This window comes from Ctenopharyngodon idella, chromosome 10 (assembly GCF_019924925.1).
Source record: "Ctenopharyngodon idella isolate HZGC_01 chromosome 10, HZGC01, whole genome shotgun sequence".
In the NCBI taxonomy this organism is placed as follows: domain Eukaryota; kingdom Metazoa; phylum Chordata; class Actinopteri; order Cypriniformes; family Xenocyprididae; genus Ctenopharyngodon; species Ctenopharyngodon idella.
This window is the reverse complement of record NC_067229.1, coordinates 40,469,939-40,490,919: the sequence shown is the minus strand read 5'-3', so window position 1 is coordinate 40,490,919 and position 20,981 is coordinate 40,469,939. Positions and strand designations below refer to the sequence as shown.

Genomic DNA, 20,981 nt, shown 5'->3' with positions numbered 1-20,981 from the left:
CATTATATCAAGTCAACATGGTCAAAATCTACCTGATTTAAGAAAAAAAATGTAATCATACATTAAAATGTATTTTTTTACATCTCCAAAAAATACTTTTCTTTTCAGCTGACATCACCAATCCTTCGTATTTTTCAAACCCTCCCCTCCAACTGCATGGTAATGCCCACTTTTCCACAAACAAATCAATTCCTGATGGATAAATCAAGACTCATCCAACTTTAACAGAAAGCAGAAATCTTTCAGATTTTATAAAAAAATATCTTAATGTTTGAAAGATGAACAAAAATCTAATTTGAAACAACATGAGGGTGAGTATATGGTGACAGAATTTTCATATTTGGGTGAACTATCCCTTGTAAATACAGTGAGCTAAGTCGTGAATAAAACTAACTCTATATCACTATACATATCAGTCACATCACCGATACATATTGTCGCAAATTAATATTGTACTATATCAATATAATGTTACAACCCTAATAAAAAGCCTTTAATAATGATTTACAATTGGTTAATCTCAACTTCCTGCTTGCCTTCAATATAACAAAAAAAGGCATGGTTCTCAGATCAGTAGTAAAAACAACATGTAATGAAGTGCTCAAATGAAGCCCAACCACTGGGCTTGTTTTGCAGAACTTTAAAGAGACTCTGGGACCTTCTAAAGCTCAGAGGGGAATTTGGGTAGGCCTAAGTCCTTAGTGTGGGAATAAAGAACTGCTGTGAAGTCAAGAGTTTAATTAACACATACCATTAATATCTAATGTCCCCCGCCAAGAACCAAAGGACCGAACCAATACAAAGGGTGCCCAAAACAATAAACCTCAACACAACCTAAAGCAAAGCAGCATCATGAGTCAGCCAAAGTCACACAACTCAACACAATAAACCACAGAGAGCTGCTGATAAAAAAAATGTCACAGAAACAAACACAAAGCAATCACCTCTGCATAGTGTTACGCTGCTATGGCATCTAATCCCAGCAGCCAGGACACGCAGCCCCTTGTGACCCAGGCATTCCTGATCACCTCGACGTGACAACAGGCAGAACGCCATGAGAGAGAGCAGCAGGCACGGATGCCACACAGAGCCTGGATGCCACAGGGCGCGGGGCACAATCAAAGGCATTCTTGTTTTGATTGAGCAGGCAAGATGTCTGATTATATAAGAACACAGATCCTGTGTCCTTAAAAGTCACCTCGGCCCACAAATGACTCTTTCAGGTCTTTGCATTCTTTCTGGGGGTTTTTCTTCTTTACCCACATACACCTTTAGTTCTGGTTCTATTCCTGCTTTCCCGGCTAACAGGGAACTTTGGTTAACATTCTGGCAAGGTTTTCTTAAGGTTAAGAACAGACGTTCTTCCAGTAATATTGATAGAACATTTGTTCAAAGCTATCTGATCTTTAATAATGTTCTTAAACGTTAGCACAAATATCAAAGGAATCACTTTCAGAATTATATTTTTCAGCCGATGAACAATAAAAATATTGACCAATCCACAGCCAATCAGAATCCACTCGACTACTTTTTTTCCTACTATGGTAGTCAATGGGGGGCGAGATCTGCTTGGTTACAAAAAATTTCCAAATATCTTCCTTTGTGTACAGCACAACAAAGAAATTTAGACAGGTTTGGAACAACTTGAGGGCAAGTAAATGATGACAGATTTTTCATTTTTGGGTGTACTATCCCTTTAAAGAGCCAGAAGTCACACAACACGCTTATAATAAACAGAACGTTACTGTGTGTTGGTGTGGACGCTAATATAATTATTGTTATAGTTTTCATACTTTTTGTGAATGGGCTTTTTCTCAATTAGTAAAAAGTATTTCTTAAGTAAACATTCCAAGTAATGAACAAATAAATAAAAGAAATAACATGATGGTGAAATGTTGCAAGTAGGATTCAAACCCATTGCTCCAACCAATGCAAACTATTTATATTCCCAAACACACATATTAAGACCATGCAGAGTATGTGTGTGTATATCTCAATCTTTGTGATACTGTTCAGCTCTTTTATGCTATCATGAATGCCAGTGCTACAGCACATTCAAAGCTGTATCTGAATCATAAATGTTTGACAGTAATCCCATTAGGCCACGTATTACTAGAAACGTCCTGCTGTGCTCTTAAGAGATCTGAGACACCCATACAGTACCTCTACAGCACCAGTCCACGCTGCCTAAAAAACAACAACTCTAATGCTATTTAATTTACAGTCAACATGAATTACAACACATTTTACTTCCATGATGTGAGGTATTCCTGAATTAAACATTCAGGATATTGAAAATGCAAAAGTAAACCTCTGTTCTGAAACTATCAATTGTGTCAATGAGCAGTGTAGTGTGTAGCAGTGTGTGTTAAACTGTGTGAACTTGACTCTCAGACCACCAAGGCAGTAAAACTATGATCCTTTATGAGCTTTGTAATGCAAACTCTCCCACAAACATGCAGTCTCTTTTTACTCTTCGTCTTAGCTATTTCTACCACAACACACACACACACACACACACACACACACGCCTCCCATGGGGTCTCTCCAGACAGTTCCTGTATTGCTCATCAGAGCATGCAGGGTTAATACACAGACACAGACACACACACACACACACACACACACACACACACACAAATACTTATGGACCAATGCCATTTTCCCACACATGCTAAAGTGATTTGACATCCATCCATGGGGATCATAAGGAAGTTTCTTGTTTAACTAAACATGACTCTGAAATTCCATTAGTATGGACCATGTCCTCCATATTCAAACTCGGTCATGAGACAGAAAAATCATAAAGGACGTATTTAAATATCTCAGTTATTTCTCCTAGGCAGCCATACATTCAGATGGTGAGCAAATGGATACTTTTGTTTAAGTATCAGATTTTGCTCCTGGGAAAATAACCCAAGTGATTTTAGAATAAACATCAGAGACAAAGTCACTTAAATAAAACATAACTGACATAAAAGAGCATGATTTGAGCAATAACATTTCCTCTGTGTACTTCCAATAAAAGAAAAAGAAAAAAAAAGTTTTAATCTTTTTAAAATGACAGAATAGTAAAAACATGATGCATATCATAAAGTAAAAAAATGAGCCATTTGGGCTTCAGAGTAAATTGAAGATGCAGTTGGTTTGTGCTACCTCTAGGCATCGGTGACAGCTGTGGTCATGGGTAAGATCCTAAAACCATTGCGGATTTTCCAGTCGAACATTCAGTGATTTATTCTGTCAGTCTTCTAGAAGATCCCGTTCCAGAGCCGCTCCTCTCCACCGCAGACTTCAGCTGTATGTTTCTCTTTCTCTACACTTCACCTCCTGACTGTAACGCTTATGTGCCAGTCCCTCTTCCGTCCTCCCCTCCACTCCTCCAAACAGCTGGAGTATGTACAGTCTTCAGCCCCCCGCCCTCCTCCTCACCCATGAACATGTGAGAAAATTAACATGTGCTTTTACCTTCAGGGCACCATAGATCATATGCACACACACCCACAGCTGGAGATGCAACCTGTCCAACTGCCTGTTCCCAGACAGTGACACAATCTGTGCAAGTGTTGGGAGAAATTCTCACCTATATTTATTTTTTACTTATTTTACCTGAAAAGCACTTTGTTCAATTTCTGTTGTTTTTAAATGTTCTATAGAAATAATTACTGTAGAAATTATAGTAATACAATAAAATCCGAATGTAATAACTTTCTGAAACTACTCGATAATATCACAGCCTAACATATTTCGATCCAATCAAACCTCGACAGATAAAATCAAGCTCCATCTTACATAATACGTCACATTACAGAAGTTACATTCATTTTTAAGCATTGTTTTATATTGTCTTTAAAGCAGGAGTTTTCAATTTATAATATTTCTAAAACATGCCATACAAATAAATTGGAACTATTTATGATTATTTGAGTTGATAGTATTTTATTAATTTATTTTGAATTTAGTACTGTCCAAATGACAATATAAATTCATGGCAATTATTATAAGTCAGCATGAAATGAAAATTCCTGTCTATTTTCTAAATGTATATTATAGATCTTATTGTAAACGGTTAATCCGTACGTTTCATTTTTAACTTTTTTTTTTTTTTTTTTTACACATAATCGTAATGTTTACGTAATCAAAACATAATAACTAGACCTTGCGGTGAAAATGACAAACATCTCACTGATATTTTTTTCGATAATCCGTTTGTCACAATACGGACGAAAAGTTGCTGTTGCTACCTCAGTTTCAGCATGACTACTTTAAAAATAAGGTTATCTTTACAGTACTACACTTTTAATGGGGCTGTTCACACCTGGTCACTTCATGCGTTTTTTCTGATTAGATAGCTATCCATTTGTAAAAAGACCAGGTGTAAATGCCCTCTCAAACGCTTTCAAGACTGATTTAAATTCACTTCAGGATGTGGTTCTGAAATGAAACAGGATAAGTGTAAATGCATCTGGTTGAAACCACATATGTAAATTTTACTCCTCCCAAAATAAATGTGTGAGAGCGTGTTATAGGCTAATATGACATGTTATAGCCAGATATGAAAGCGCTACTGCAACACGCATAGCTGAGTATCTCTTCAGAAAGCAGTTGCGCAAACTGCTGCAAATGAAACTGAAAGTAAGTCGCAGACGCTCAACACACAATCATCTTCATTAAAAGCAGTGAGACTAAATGATCTTACAAGTGCTGATCGTTGATGTGAACTGCCATAAATTTGCATACAGCGTGGGAATTGCGGATTGGATTTATGTTCGTTTTGCGGAGACAAATTTATGTGGCCAAGTGTAAATGGAACCGTTTTAACAAATCAGATAGCTATCCGATGAAGTGAAGTGACTATAGGTGTAAACAGGCCCTAAGTCTCACACAGTATAAAAGAATATGAAAATATAATATAGCTGCTTTTATATTTTAGGGGTGTCTTTGCAAGGGGATTATGATATTTGAGGATCCTTGGCTTCTATTTTGAAAACCTCTGCTTTAATGGGATAGTTCACCAGTTCATCATTTACACACCCTCAAGTTGTTCTAAACCTATATGAGTTTCTTTCTTCTGTTGAACACAAAAGAGGATATTTTGAAGAATTTTGTGTAACCAAACAGATTCTGATCCCCATTGACTTCCAAAGTTTTTTTTTTTTTTTTTTTCATACTATGGAAGTAAATGAGGATCAGCAACTGTTTGGTTACCCACATTCTTTAAAATAGCCTTTTTCTGTGTTCAACAGAAGAAAGAAACTCACACAGGTTTAGAACAACTTGAGGGTGAGTAAATGATGACAATTTTTTTTATTTTGGGGTGATCTATGCCTTTAAAGATCCATTTTATAGTCTGTTATTTACTTTTTCTCTCTTTCTTGCGCAGTCAAGCAGTGAAACGATAGGAGGAGGAATAACACTGGAGAAGAATGGTTCACAAAAGAATAACAACAGAGGAGAAAGAGAGACTGTTGTATGTGTGAGAGAGAGAGATACCAGAGGGTCAAGTGTGGGCTAAGTGGCTCTGGGCACACTCCCTAGAGTCCTCACACATTCCCTTCTGGGAACAAGATGTGGCTGCACGTGTGAGGTTGTGTGTGTGTGTGTGTGTGTGTGTGTGTGTGTGTGTGTGTGTGTGTGAGATGGGAAGACAGACAGAAGTGGCAGACAGGAATGCAGGAATCATATAGCATGAGGGAAACCAGGGTCAGAAGTGAAAGAATAACAATCTATTAAACAGTGGGCTACTCTTATTGATTTTTGTGTAGTTTTTTTTAGCATGTTATGTGGTTGCTGTAGTGTTCTGTATGGTTACTACTAGGATGTTCTGTATGGTTACTAGGCAGTTACAAGAAAGTTTTGAGTGTTGCTAACTGGCCCAAGTCAAAAGTCTTTCAGGTCTGTTATATTCTGCTCTCTTGATTTGAGTTAGGTTCCTCCTTCAATGTAAGACTATGGAATTTTTTTTAAACGACTTTCTCATTCACCAGGGAATTCACAGATTCACCAGCATCTTTCTGACAGCACAAGCTACATGATTTCAGGTATTAGTCATGTTTGCAGCACCAACAATAAGGACAAATTATGTGCCAAATTATAATAATTAGGGTTGGGGCTAGTTCAAATAGTTTGAGCAATACTAATACTGATTCTTGCCTTAATAAATACAACTAATAAGCAATATTCTGTGCAATTGACATGTATGATCATACATCTTTTACCCAACAGAGGGCAACCAAGAGCAAGGGAAAAACTTCAAGATGTCAGCCCACTGAAACTTCATCTCAAACAAAAACAAAACTGGATGGCATTGTAACACCCTTTCTTATTAAAACAATTACCATTAATGCAAATACCAATTACGATACACACAAACAGTAACCAGAACCGCCACAGTTTTTGATTATGTCTTGGTTCTTTATTATGCCATTCACACAATTCAGTTACTCAATTTACTGATCCTATAGATATTATAGAGCATGCAAATCATGCACTGCATCCAAATCACATACTGCTTTTTAATTTTCTCCTACACAGGGGCGTCAATTGGGTATGGCAGGGTATGGCGACTGCCATACCTTGGCTGCCTGATCAAGTTATATAATTTTATTAACTGCATGCAGGATTAACGGAGTTATATTACTATGTGTAACATAATTTGTATTTTAAAATATAAAAGCAAGAAAATTAAAGCGATCTGGTTGTTATATTCGTGTCATGTAAGATCAACGGCGCTGCCAACGTGTTTATTCACAACGTGATTTTGCAGGGTGGAGTATCGTAGCCAGTCAAAGGGATTTCTGTTGAAAATAATGACTAATCAGAGGTGTTTAAGTTACCAGTTGTCCTAACCACGCGACGATTCTATTTTAGAAACTTTTTTGCGAAGTCGTGGCTGGAACAACGACAGTATGACAATGATAATCTTAGCTTATGTACTTTATTTAATGTTAAAAGGGTGTAAAGTGACTTTGAATATCATTTAGTGCTCCCAGCTTTGTAGCCGTATTAAAAGCAACAATGGATAATTCACCTCAGATCTTGAAATTAAACAAATGGAAGCAAGAACGTTCAAATTGTGAACAAACAAGTGTATTCTATGACAAAGATTGTTTTAGTAGCCCAGTATGTGTTTTTATTAATGTTTAAATGGTGTAATATTTGTGAATTTGATTACGTACTTATTAATTTCCTTGCGAGTGCCTTCAAGTTCAATCTCTGGTGTAGTGCAAATGGCACGAGAGACCGCCCACACCCTGTTCTGATTGGCTGTTGTTTTTGATTGACTGACTTCTAGTTTTACACATAAAAGTTTTACGAATAAAAATGCTTTTGGTAATCATATTAAAAATAACACTTAAATTGGATAATATTTAGACTTTTGAGATTTGAAGTGGAAGAAGAACGAAGAAAGTGGGACTGTCATGTCGAGGGAGTAAGTTTGGATGATGTCATCAGGGTCTGCCATACCCTGGCTTTTGGTGAAATGACGCCACTGCTCCTACACACTTTCCTGCAATAATTTCAGGCTCAAACCACTTGTCACAGATTTCATTAAGTCAAGTCAAGTCAAGTCACGTTTGTTTATATAGCACTTTTTACAATGCAGATTGTGTCAAAGCAGCTTTACAGTGATACTGGTATATAATTTTGGCTGCACAGCAGCTCTTAAAGAAAATGGTGTCAAGGCAGGCAGATCAAAGCACTGTTGAATATCAAATGTCAAGTGTCCCCTAACTAAGCAAGCCAAAGGCGACAGAGGCAAGGAACCCAAACTCCAACAGGTGACATCAGGTGGCAAACAGGTGTTAAAATGGAGAAAAAAACCTTGGAAACCAGGCTTAGTCGGGGGGCCAGTTCTCCTCTGGCGAACAGTGCTTTGTTACAATTCAGGTAGCTATCATAAGTCCGATGGGATCGCAACATTCAAAGTATTTATTCCAGTTCCATCCAGTTGAGGATCGTATTCATTAGGACTTTGCTTTTTGATGTCAATCTTGAGTGTGCTTTTACAAATGTTATACATTAAAAAATGTATGATAGAAGTTTGAAAATCTCCTTTGATTTAAATATAATGTTCAGCATTCAAACTCTATTTGCGAGTAATGATGTCATACAGTATGATGATGTCATAACGGTCTGGGTCCATTCTCATTGTCACCCATTCCTCTGGCTTTCTACTCCTTTTTTGGATCATTTTACTACAAAATCCTGCCTTGCTACTAGTGCTGGGAGGTATGAACAAAAATCTGTATCACGGTTTTCCTGAGAAAATATTCTTATATTTTATTATTTTTTTTCTTTTTATGACTGGACTTTTATATAGGTTTATAGTGGCTTATTTTACTGTACAGAGTACATATAATTTAAAAACAATTTACTTTAATTCCTTTATTTTTTGGCAAGTGTACTGTTTAAATTAAAATATGTATGAAAACTTGTGTGATGTTCCTTAAAAATAATGTTTTTATAAATGTATATAAACTCATATAGTGAGAGGGCAGATGCTGAAAACACTACGAGCAGTAGATGAAGCTGCGGTGCTCATTCACAGACATTCATTTATCCAAAAATTGTCAAATGACATTCCGCGTTCCATTTGTGACTGAATTTCCATGATTCCGTCCACGATTTCTGCATCATGGAAATAATAGGGCTCTACATGGTATTTGCCATGTTAAAGAGAGTGGGTTATTTATTGTTGTGTTACAAAGTTCTAACCATTGCAGCTAATAGAGGACCCCCTCTCAATACATTCTACATAGCGCTCTTTGTGATCACTGGAGCAATTGTTTCAGCTACGCAGCAGTATAGTGGTATTTAAAAAAATATATTGTATGCAAAATTGAAGCCAGCACTACTTACTTATTTTAATACCTTCAGAAAATTCCATGCAAATATATTTCAAACTACCACACTTTTAACCACTGTAAAAAAAAAACAGATAGTTCTCGCTTTTTTAATGTGTCATTGTTTTGATAATGCTTAGCTAGATGTAGACAGGAGATGATTGTTTTTGGATTAAGGGGCTGAACTGAATCACTGGCCCACTGAAGCCCAGCCCTACCTCTCTGACTGCTGTTAAGCAACCACACGCATGCCACAGCAGCTCATGATATGACAAATGTACATATTCACCATCCAGGAATCCACTCTGCATAGTGAGACACAAGGGTTAGTTAAGGGCACTGATCATGACTCATTTCAAATATTGTTATATTTAATATAGATTTAATTATAAAAAGAATTTGCTACTGTATCTAATAAATGAGGCAAAAAAATACATTGAGGAATAATAAATAGATCTAGAATTATGGAGTATTTAATTTTTCATTGTGTATTTGTCAGGCTTCCTTATAAAGACATGACCTACGTGCAGTCAGGAATCTCTAAGGTATGCTGTGCGTGGGTGAGGACTGTTTTTAGATGAAACATATTTTTCTTTCCAATACAAAAATAATATGAAAGTAGTTGGCAGGCTTGTACATAACTGTCACAGCTGCAAACCACAAATTAAAGGAACAGTTCACTGAAAAATTACAATTCTGTCATCAGTTAATTCCAAACCATTTTTCCAAACCTGTATGATTTTCTTCTGATGTAATGAGGTCACAAGTGTATGTTTGTAGAGTAAATTACAACAGCTTTGAACGCAGCTCAACTAATCAGAATCAAAGACTGGAACCATCCGTTTTATAATACAAAAGAATATATATTGATCAAGATGACTTATGTACCGGTTCTTTTTGATGATGAGCGACTCTTTTAGCTGGTTCTTTTAATGAATAGTTAAAAAAAAAATAATGGTTTGAATCAGTCTAAAACACTGCCTTGTATAATTTACAGCTTACTGTAAGTAGAGAGAGCAAAACTAACATTCTGGGCCCTATTTTAACGATCTAAGCGCATGGTCTAAAGCGCACGGCTCAAGTGCACTTAGGGCATGTCTGAATCCACTTTTGCTAGTTTAAGGATGGGAAAAATGGTCGGCACCCGGCGCATGGTCTAAAAGGGTTGTCCCTATTCTCTTAATGAGTAATGGGTGTGTGTTTGGGCATAACATTCAATAAACCAATCGGAGTCTCATCTTCCATTCCCTTTAAAAGCCAGTAGCGCTCACGCCATGGCGGATTCGCGGAACGCTTCTCTAGTGAGGAAACCTCGTGCACGAGCAGACCACCTACGGGAAAATCCGGCTTCCACCAAAGCATTTTTATCTTTATGCACACAATAATAATCTTTTACATTGTAATCCTTTTATTTTTAATATTTGGCATGTTTGTGTGCTGCTGTGTGTGTAATAAGCAGAGTGTATGCGCGTTGTGCACCCGCTTATAGGCGCATATTACTAACACGCTCTTTAAATAACAAAACAAATATTGCGCCATTGACTTTAGACCAGGTTTCAGTTGGTCAATGGCGCAGTCTATTTCAGCTGCCTCAAAATAGTAACGCGCCAACAGTGCGCCTGAACACACCTCGTTTTCAGACCAGCATAGCAAATGCATTTGCTATTTAAACAACGTGGCGCAGGATGCGAAAATGATAACTGCGTCGGGCTAAAACTAGCAAAGAACACTTGCGTCATGCCTGGCGCCGCATTGCGCAGGGTGTATGATAGGGATCTCTAACTAAAATATACCCAAATCAAATCAATTTGAGAGCTTGTGAATCAGAATCGAGAGGGATTGAGAACAGGAATCAAATCAAAAGCTTGTGATTCGGCATAACAACAAATCAAATTGAGAGCTTGTGAACTGGAATCAAATCAAGAGCTTGTGAACTGGAAATAAATCAATCCGAGAGCTTGTGAATCTGATTGAAATCAAATTGAACTGTAAATCTGATTCAAATCAAATCGAGAGTTTGTGAATCAGAATCAAAATCAATATATTTTGACCTCTCCCTGACAAAAGACCCCTCCAAAAACAGATTTATGATGCACTAAGCTGAAGAAAGTGTAAGAGACATAATCAAGTGGACTCAAAAGATGCTCATATTTCAGTCTCTGTCTGGCATTGCCTTCAATCCACATTTAGCTCAAACCATTCACAGTGGCAGACCCACTTTATCAAAGTGCTGCACATGACAGGCCCCGGGCCCAGTTTTTGATGGAATGGGGTATTCTTGGACCCGACTCATGGTGCAGCTGCTAACACTTAGTCTGCAGTCAGGCAAAAAAAGGTCAGGTTAGGATTTGAGACAAAGGCAGTGAGAACAGCTGAATTTCATGCATTTACTGTACTTAGCTCAACAACTAAAAAAATTAAATATATGTCAAATAAATAATATGTCAAACAAATCAAACTATGGGATGTAAATCATTTCAAATCAATAATCTTGTCTAAGCTCCTCCACAGATGGAGGTGAATATATCCTGCAGCATGATATGCGTCCACATGCCACAGTCATGACTGGATAAGCCTGTGATTTCACAAGAGCTCTCCAGCCATCCAGACCTCCACGAGCCGAATGACAGAATAACCAGCATGCAGTCCAAAGATTCCTGCTGCCGTGTGAGAAAGAGAAAGTGCGTGTACGTGAGCAGATTCCAGCCAAAACTAAAGCTGCCACACACCGCATTTCTATTGACCTCTAAAGCATTTCACTGTCAAACCAAAGCTAAACATCAGTAGTACTATTATAAACACATTTAACAAATCATATTTGTATATGTATATATGCTTCTCAGTAATACTTCTTGTTAATGAGCAGACAAACCAAAACAAACTGCCTTGTTAGACCTCCAAGAACGTAATGCAGCGCTGTTAACCTTTTGAAAACACTTGTCATGTGTTGTGCTATCATACACATTAAGTATAAAAGGGTTATTCATTAATAATACTGTGGATTTTTGGATAATACTTTGGATTTGGACAGACTGTTCTCTAGTGCCAGAAACACAAAGACTCTTTACATCTAGAAAACACAAGAAAATTTGTCTTGTAGCCTGTATTACCATTGAAAACAGAAGATCGGCTTAGCACGTCAAAGCTGAGTGCAAAGTGCTTCATATTCATGTAAACAAGAACAAAAAATAAAGTATTAAATGAGAACGGTCACATATAATGCCTATTGAACATGTTTAACTTCAATGTGTTGTAAGTTTCACTCACGTTTCATCTTGTAGGAATGAAAAACCTCAGATGAAAACGTTTTAATATCTAAATTGTTTCTTCTAGACAGCAATGACAATAAATGGAGAGGAAATAGACACGTTTGCTGATACAGATGTTTATACTAACAAAAAGTCCCTAATAAATCACACATGTGAGTTTCAGAAATCTCAATGTCACTCTCAAACTGTGCTCAGATTTTCTAAAGATTGCAATCAAAAGTCACAGATTACAATAAAACTATTTTCCTAATCCAAATGTTCTATGCTCTCCAGTTATGTTTATAGCTTTATATTCTTAGTGTACATCAAAAAAAATGTCTCATTTGCTTTTAATTTGATTTCTCCCAATGACTTTTAGGAGAAACATCTACTAACAGTTACAATACACTTCTGATATAAATAAAAATAATAACCAAAATGCAAAGAAAGATGAGTACAAACTGTTACTGTAACTAAAGCACTTCTCATACCTTGAGAAATTTTCTTCAGCAGCTGTTGCCTAGCGATGATACGGGACAGGCGTAGTCCAGAACGCCTGTGGTGGCTGTCCAGTCTGAGGTATATATCTCGAGTCTCTGGAGTCATGCTTCCCAAACACTCACTGTCCATGCATTCGTCTAAGAGGTCAGTCAACACTGTGTCCATCTCTCCACTGTCCACAGGTACAGAGTCTGCCAAAACCGCTTCCCTTGAACTTATCATTTAGTCACTCCCTTAACTTTCACACACAGTCCAATGAACTGCTGAAATACACTACAAAGTGTGATCCTTTTGTCATATACTCACTGAACACTGACAAATATAAAAAGACTCAAACACACCTAGACATGAAGTCAGTTCTGATCTGAGTGCACACTTTCATCTGCACCACCCACTTAATGGTCATGTGACCGTGAGAAGAGCCAATAGGGTTGGGAGAATAAAAAGCACTGTGCAGCCAACTGAACTTCAGCCAAAAACCTGCTTCAGAGTGATTTTAGAGTGTGTTTCTCAAGTACAGTCTGTGAGTGCGTGCGTGCGTGTTTGTGTGTGGATGTTTCAGCCAAAGAAAAGAGAAATGAATGGTGCACCTGAGGAAAAAACACCATCCAACATACTTTGCGCTAGATAAGAAATCTTAGTAGAAACAAAGATTAAAAGTGAGATGCAGTGGGAATGAAGGAGCTGTCAGAAAGTAGTGCAATATCCTCAGAGATCTGTGCTTCTTTCTATAGAACATCTGGCATGCTAAATATCTAACTACAGAATAATATGGTATAGTAGGGCTGGACGATATGGCGAAAAAGTCATATCTCGGTATTTTTTGGCTAAATGGCTAATTTTCTACATTTTTCTATTTGGATTTAGAAAAAAAAAAATCTGTATTTACTCTTAATTTAACATCCTGCCTAATGTTGTCCTACAAACAGTGTGTATATTGAAAGCTATTAATACAAATATAGTGAATGTAACCATGTAGTCTGGCACACTAATAGGCCTATGTGCAAAAAAGAGAAAGTTACTTTACATTCTAACATTGTAACATTACAATCTAAAAATAAAAATAATGCTTTTTAAAACTGAAGTTGAATTCACTAGACTAAAAATTAAAATAAAATCAAAAGCACAGACTAATTTATATATATATATATATATTATATAAAATGCGCATGGCGGCGCTCATTCATTAGATTCAGTAGCCCCTCACTGCAGAACACTCGAGATCCAGGGGGCGGAGTCGGGTAGGTTAAGGGATATGTAAAGTGGGAGGAGTTGGATCTAGATCCAGGGGGTGGAGACGGGTAGGTTTAGAGATATGTAAAGTGGGAGGAGTTGGATCTAGCACCCTGGATCTTGTGTTCTACAGTGAGGACCATCTCATTAGATTTGCTAGCAGAAGGCTCGTCCACTCCTGACAGCAAAATGGAAATATTTGTACGACTTTCTGACATTTACAGATGGAGAATATACTTGTGAAATGTAAGTTATGCGCCTAGGAAAACACCACATCACAAAAGCATTAAACAACGTAAATGTCAGTACATGAATCTGTCAGAGCATTTGACTGGGCAAGCCGCTTTAAACGACAGGCCTACGCGTTAACTATATCTTAATCTTACGAGTTATTTTTAAAGCCCTTAATATTAAACATGTCTCATGTTTAAGCCCAATTGTAATATGCATTTCCCCCGCAGCAGCACTCTGCGACATCCACCGCTGTTTTTCAGATGCTCTTGTTTAAAACTACTGTATATTGATATAAACGGTATCGCCTCATTCCGTATCGTATATTAAAAATATATTGGTATATCGTAAAAACTCGATATACCGCCCAGCCCTATGATATAGTACTAATTGAAGCAATGACAACTGCGTTTAAATGTAAAGTTAAAGTCAAGACATTCAAGATATTTGGCCATCAAGACCATTCACATTTGGTTGGTCTTGGGAGATTGCTATAGGGTGAATCAATCCAGAAATATCAATACTTTTAGATACTGATGATGCATCAAGAGGACTATTTAAATGGACTGGTGGTAGAATTTTTTTAAGTGTGCCAGAGGTTCTGGGTTCTAATCCACCTTTGAATATATATATATTATATATATTGTCATTAGAACCAAAGATGTTTATCTGTGATTATATATCAATGGCAAGGACACGTTTGTGTGCAGTTTGTTTTGAAATACACTACAAAGTGTGATCCTTTTGTCATATACTCGCTGAACACTGACAAATATAAAAAGACTCAAACACACCTAGACATGAAGTCAGTTCTGATCTGAGTGCACACTTTCATCTGCACCACCCACTTAATGGTCATGTGACCGTGAGAAGAGCCAATAGGTTTGGGAGAATAAAAAGCACTGTGCAGCCAACTGAACTTCAGCCAAAAACCTGCTTCAGAGTGATTTTAGAGTGTGTTTCTCAAGTACAGTCTGTGCGTGCGTGCGTGCGTGCATGCGTGTTTGTGTGTGGATGTTTCAGCCAAAGAATCTGGAACAATCTCTGTGCGTAAGGGTCAAGGCCGGAAAACCATACTGGATGCCCGTGATCTTCGGGCCCTTAGACGGCACTGCATCACATACAGGAATGCTACCGTAATGGAAATCACAACATGGGCTCAGGAATACTTCCAGAAAACATTGTCGGTGAACACAATCCACCGTGCCATTCGCCGTTGCCGGCTAAAACTCTATAGGTCAAAAAAGAAGCCATATCTAAACATGATCCAGAAGCACAGGCGTTTTCTCTGGGCCAAGGCTCATTTAAAATGGACTGTGGCAAAGTGGAAAACTGTTCTGTGGTCAGACAAATCAAAATTTGAAGTTCTTTTTGGAAAACTGGGACGCCATGTCATCCGGACTAAAGAGGACAAGGACAACCCAAGTTGTTATCAGCGCTCAGTTCAGAAGCCTGCATCTCTGATGGTATGGGGTTGCATGAGTGCGTGTGGCATGGGCAGCTTACACATCTGGAAAGGCACCATCAATGCTGAAAGGTATATCCAAGTTCTAGAACAACATATGCTCCCATCCAGACGTCGTCTCTTTCAGGAAAGACCTTGCATTTTCCAACATGACAATGCCAGACCACATACTGCATCAATTACAACATCATGGCTGCGTAGAAGAAGGATCCGGGTACTGAAATGGCCAGTCTGCAGTCCAGATCTTTCATCCATAGAAAACATTTGGCGCATCATAAAGAGGAAGATGCGACAAAGAAGACCTAAGACAGTTGAGCAACTAGAAGCCTGTATTAGACAAGAATGGGACAACATTCCTATTCCTAAACTTGAGCAACTTGTCTCCTCAGTCCCCAGACGTTTGCAGACTGTTATAAAAAGAAGAGGGGATGCCACACAGTGGTAAACATGGCCTTGTCCCAACTTTTTTGAGATGTATTGATGCCATGAAATTTAAAATCAACTTATTTTTCCCTTAAAATGATACATTTTCTCAGTTTAAACATTTGATATGTCATCTATGTTGTATTCTGAATAAAATATTGAAATTTGAAACTTCCACATCATTGCATTCCTTTTTTATTCACAATTTGTACAGTGTCCCAACTTTTTTAGAATCGGGTTTGTATATAATACATATATATATATATATAAAAAAAAAAAAAAAAAAATATATGTATATATATATATATATAAAAAATATATATATATACATATATATACACACATACATATACACACACAGACGTTTATGTATAAAATGTTTTTAAATAGTGATAACTGCAATGATTTAACTATATTTAACTTAGCTGTATATGTTATTTATATTTATTTAGAATGAAAATCATTCCATAAAATAAGTTTCAAAGTGAAGTGAAACAACTGTTACAGGATAGGATTATATGTGCATTTCTGCTGAAAACAGAAGCTTAAAAGTTAAAATGTAATTTGAAATAGTTGTCTACCATTTATTAACAAAAACAGATCTGATCATTTACAGTTTAAGGTCAAATAATTAGGCTTATCCCAATAATTAATAATGTTGAATGTTTATGATCATGCATTTTATCTTCGGATATTGAAAAAAAAAAATTAGGAGAAGTATCAATATCGGCAACACTGGCCTTGATCATATTTGGTATTGGATCAAAATGAAAATTAGTGGTATTGTCCATCTCTAGAGACCTCTGTAAAATGTTGTGGGCTCGGAAAAGACCTTGTTCTTGTTCAACTCCATACTGAGAAGACGTGGAGCTCGCAGAAAATCAACAGTTACAGACCTGCCCAAACATTTCTACTGAACCATGATATTGAAAATGTTGAAAATTCAAAGAGGAAAATGGCAAAGCACTTCAGGTCAATGATTCAGACGCCACTGGAGACAGCTTCACATTTCTTTTGTATGCAAGCATTTCAGTTTCCACTTTGAATGCTTGAAACATGCATGGACGAGCCTGGAAAGATGTAGTTTCAGCCTCAGACGTCACGCCCAAGGACCATTGGCTGAATGTCTGATGCATATGGCACACAAAATGGGATACACTTTGTGAGTTTCGAAGTGGTCATCTAATTGGTTGAATTAACTTGCATTATGCTCTTGAATGAATTGCACGCCGGTCTGTTATTGTGGGGACATCTACTTTATATTTTCACGCCCCTAAATTGGTTGCTTTACATGTCAGTCAGACGTCCTCTTGGGCTGCCCTTGGCCAATGAAAGCTGCAATGGAGTCAGACCATCTCTTGTCAGTCTGAAGGTCTGGCTATGGGAAACTAGGAAAGATGCTGTTGAAGCGTACTGGCATCCTTGAGGGAGAACCTGACCATGACTGCCATCTGGTGGTCATGAAATGCAATTCATTTTGAAAAACCATTCATAATTGATTCAGTTCAGCTGAGGACTTGCTTCAGGCTGCATAACCGCTACAGAATTCAGTCCAGCCAAGACCACCACATAAGGGCTGTGCCAAAATTACCTAAACATGAACTTGATCCATGAAAACAAACCTGTGTCATTACGGGCATTCACTTATGAGCTAAATTCAGTAGGGGTCAACCAGAGGTGAGTTGTTCATGGTCTAAATCGGGGAGACACTGCTTACAGTAATCCCACATGTTTTATCAGTATCAGGTTTATCAGGCTCAATATCCATTAGAATCCACTCGAAACAGGCAAGCTACAAAACACTGTGGTTTTAATATATGGTTTTTATGCATCTTTATATGTGACGTTTATCCAGGAGATAAAAGGACTGAGTGCTGGAGCGGAAATGAATCCTCAGGTTAAAAAGAGAAGAATGAGGTTAGTAGGTTGAAGGAGAGAGAGAGAGAGAGAGAGAGAGAGAGAGAGAGAGGAGTGTCTGTACAGCACTCAGTCCAGATTGCTTTTAAATGAACTTTTCCTGTCATTTCCTCACTTAAAGCCACAAAGGAGTAAGCAGAGCCCTGCCATTCATGTTACAATGGACTCTATTTTACTAGAATTACTTTATTCCCCATGGTGGAAAACAGCTAAGTGTACAAACAAAGATGTCTCTAAAATACTAAATACATGCCCCTTCAGATTATTCATTCAAGTGGATTTTAAATGCAATTTCCAAAAAAGGGTATCCTTATTCTGCATGACTAAAAAAAGCGATTTTTGACAGAGATCACTCATTCTTTCACAAATCATCATCCTTACAATGCTTTGTATGAGTTCTTCAATGTGGAACGAAGTGTCAAAGCTTCTATACAACAAAACTGCTGATCACTGGTTGTCATTTTGCTTTTTTCTAAAATATTTTGCTATATTTTCAGGATTTGAACCCTGCAACCTAAACAAATGGGTCTTAACATTGTTGAACTTGTACTGAAACTCAATTAAGATACTACCTTAAAGACTGAAATTTTCTTCAAATTTTAAATACATCTGATATTAGAATATAGGCTACAGCTGATATTTCAGAGTGTGTGGAGGACAATAACATTGTAAAACGAGAGTTTTTAACATTTATGAAAACTATACTAATGCTAAGCCATATACAAGTACTGCTAGGATATATATACAAACATGTTGAACTTGATGAGATATATATTATACTAACATGTTCAACTATCATGTCGGAATGAAAACAAACTGAAACATTGAAATACACTAAAAAACAACAACAACATAATACTCCACAACATGCTTTTGAGAGTGTGAAGAATATTTAAAAATTGGTTTAAAACAAAAACGTGACATGGATCGAGTGCCCTGATTAGTTTTTGTGCAGGAATGCGCATTTAATCGAGTTGAGAGGCAGCAGACATCAGCTAATGACATTACAGCGCAACTGCGCCTTCACGCGCACAACAGACCGATGGAGCGCAATGTCAATGTTGATTTTAATTATTTATAGACAGCACAAGCATTCATCACATGCAAGCTTATTAAAACCACCCCAGTCAAGAGGGCACAAAATGACCATGACCTAAAACTTGACCTTCCCCATGCCCATGTGGTAGTAGGCATATGATTAACTGGACGATGCATTGTTGTTTATTTATAAAAGTTAATTCGTGTCCTGTCACTGACCTGCCAGTCGCTTCTCCCGTATGTTTCTCCACAGTAAATCCCAGGCTTTCGACGTGGAGTCGCGCAGCTGCTCGCTGATTGACCGCCGAAGCTGCAGTTTGCTGGACTTTCGCCTCGTTGTCATTATGAACGGTGACACATATCAGCACCGAGCCCGGGTTTCCTCTGAGAGGACCGTTATCCGCTCGCTCGCTCGCCGGGTCGGTCGGGCTCGCTCTGGTGCCGCAGTTGTCGTCACTCCACCTGATACGCGGCGCTGCGTCACCTTGCAGCAGAGGAACAGCGAAGCGTGTTTATATTTCGCTCCGGCACGAGGCTGAATCGGACGCAGAATCCACTCGGATGGGTCTCATGCTCTCTGAGGTTTTCCCGCGTCTCTAATCAGCACAACATGACAGCGAGAACAGCTGTGTGACGTTTCCAGCACTAATGCAATGCAGAGGCGCATGGTACCCCCACTACAACACACTACAGCTCTCTCTCTCTCTCTCTCTCTCTCCCTTCTCTCACTCCCTCCTCTCTAGGTGAAATATTGACCCTGGGATCTCTCGTGAAATTGGGTAGATGACAAATAAATGTATATATATACTATACACGATTTTTAACATTTAGAGATTGGGGCTAGTTGTCACAATTCCTATTTCAGTATTTAGATGCATTTTTAAAATCATTTAGCATAAAAAGCAAGAAAGAAAAAGAAAACATTTCCTTTTTTAATGGCTGGGGGAAATGGAACAGTTCATCAGACAGTGTCTAATACTCACTATTTTGCATGCACTCTAAATAATGCTGGGTTAAAAATAACTCAAGTTGGGTTAAATAGACAAACCCAGAGATTGGGTTGTTTTAACCCAGCAAATGTTTGGCCATAGTGCTGAGCAGTTTTATTTAACCCAACTATTGTTTAAAAATTACTATATAGCTGGCTTAAAATGAACCCAAAATAGGTTGGAAATTAAAAATCAGACACATAATTACTGGAGGTAACAATAATAATCAAAAGATGAACATTAATAAGGAATTTAATAAATGTGACCCTGGACCACAAAACCAGTCATAACTTCATAAGGGTCAATTTTTTTTTGAAATTGAGATGTATACAATATCTGAAAGCTGAATAAATAAGCTTTCCATTGATATATGGTTTGTTAGAATATTTGGTCGAGATACAACTATTTGAAAATCTGGAATCTGAGGGTGCAAAAAAATCAAAATATTGAGAAAATCGCCTTTAATGTTGTCCAAATGAAGTCCTTAGCAATGTATATCCACTCACAAAAATATATTTTTGACATATTTACGGTAGGAAATTTACAAAATATCTTCATGGAACATGATCTGTACTTAATATCCTAATGATTTTTGGCATAAAAGAAAAATCGATAATTTGGACCCATACAATTATAGTATTAAGTATATAAGTATTGTTGGCTATTGCTACAAATATACCTGTGCGACTTATGACTGGTTTTGTGGTCCAGGGTCACAAATGTTTATTGTTTATTTATTAATAAATGTTTATTTATTGAACATATTAATAAATGTTAATTTATTACATTTACAACATACTATGGGTTCATTTTAAGCAAGCAATACAGCAATTTTTTAACAACAGCTGAGTTAAATAAAACTACCCAGCAGGTTGGGCAAACATTTAACCCAACCGCTGAGTTAAAACATTTTCAACCCAACTAGGGTTGTTTTTAACCCAGCATTTATTAGAGTGTGGATTTGATCAATACAGTAAAAACAACAATATTGTGAAATATTATTACAATTGAAAATAATGTTTAATCTATTTCAATATATTTTATAAATGTAATTTATTCCTGTGATGTCAAAGCTGAATTTTCAGCAGCC

General features: G+C 37.4%; 1 protein-coding gene across 4 annotated transcripts in view; it reads right to left on the bottom strand.

Annotated features, from left to right (window-relative positions):
* stard13a (StAR-related lipid transfer (START) domain containing 13a) overlaps positions 1-20,981 on the bottom strand; it is a 56,290-nt gene that overhangs the window by 20,959 nt on the left and 14,350 nt on the right. The window contains exon 1 of one of the 4 annotated variants that reach the window (XM_051909960.1): positions 19,122-19,599. The exons of 1 other annotated variant lie outside the window; for it this stretch is intronic. In XM_051909960.1, the coding sequence (XP_051765920.1) occupies positions 19,122-19,245 (124 nt within the window). In that variant the 5' untranslated portion in view covers positions 19,246-19,599. Of the gene's footprint in view, positions 1-3,156; positions 3,339-12,585; positions 12,964-19,121; positions 19,600-20,981 lie in introns of those variants that run through there. 2 more of the 4 variants (XM_051909959.1, XM_051909964.1) reach the window with 2 other exon arrangements.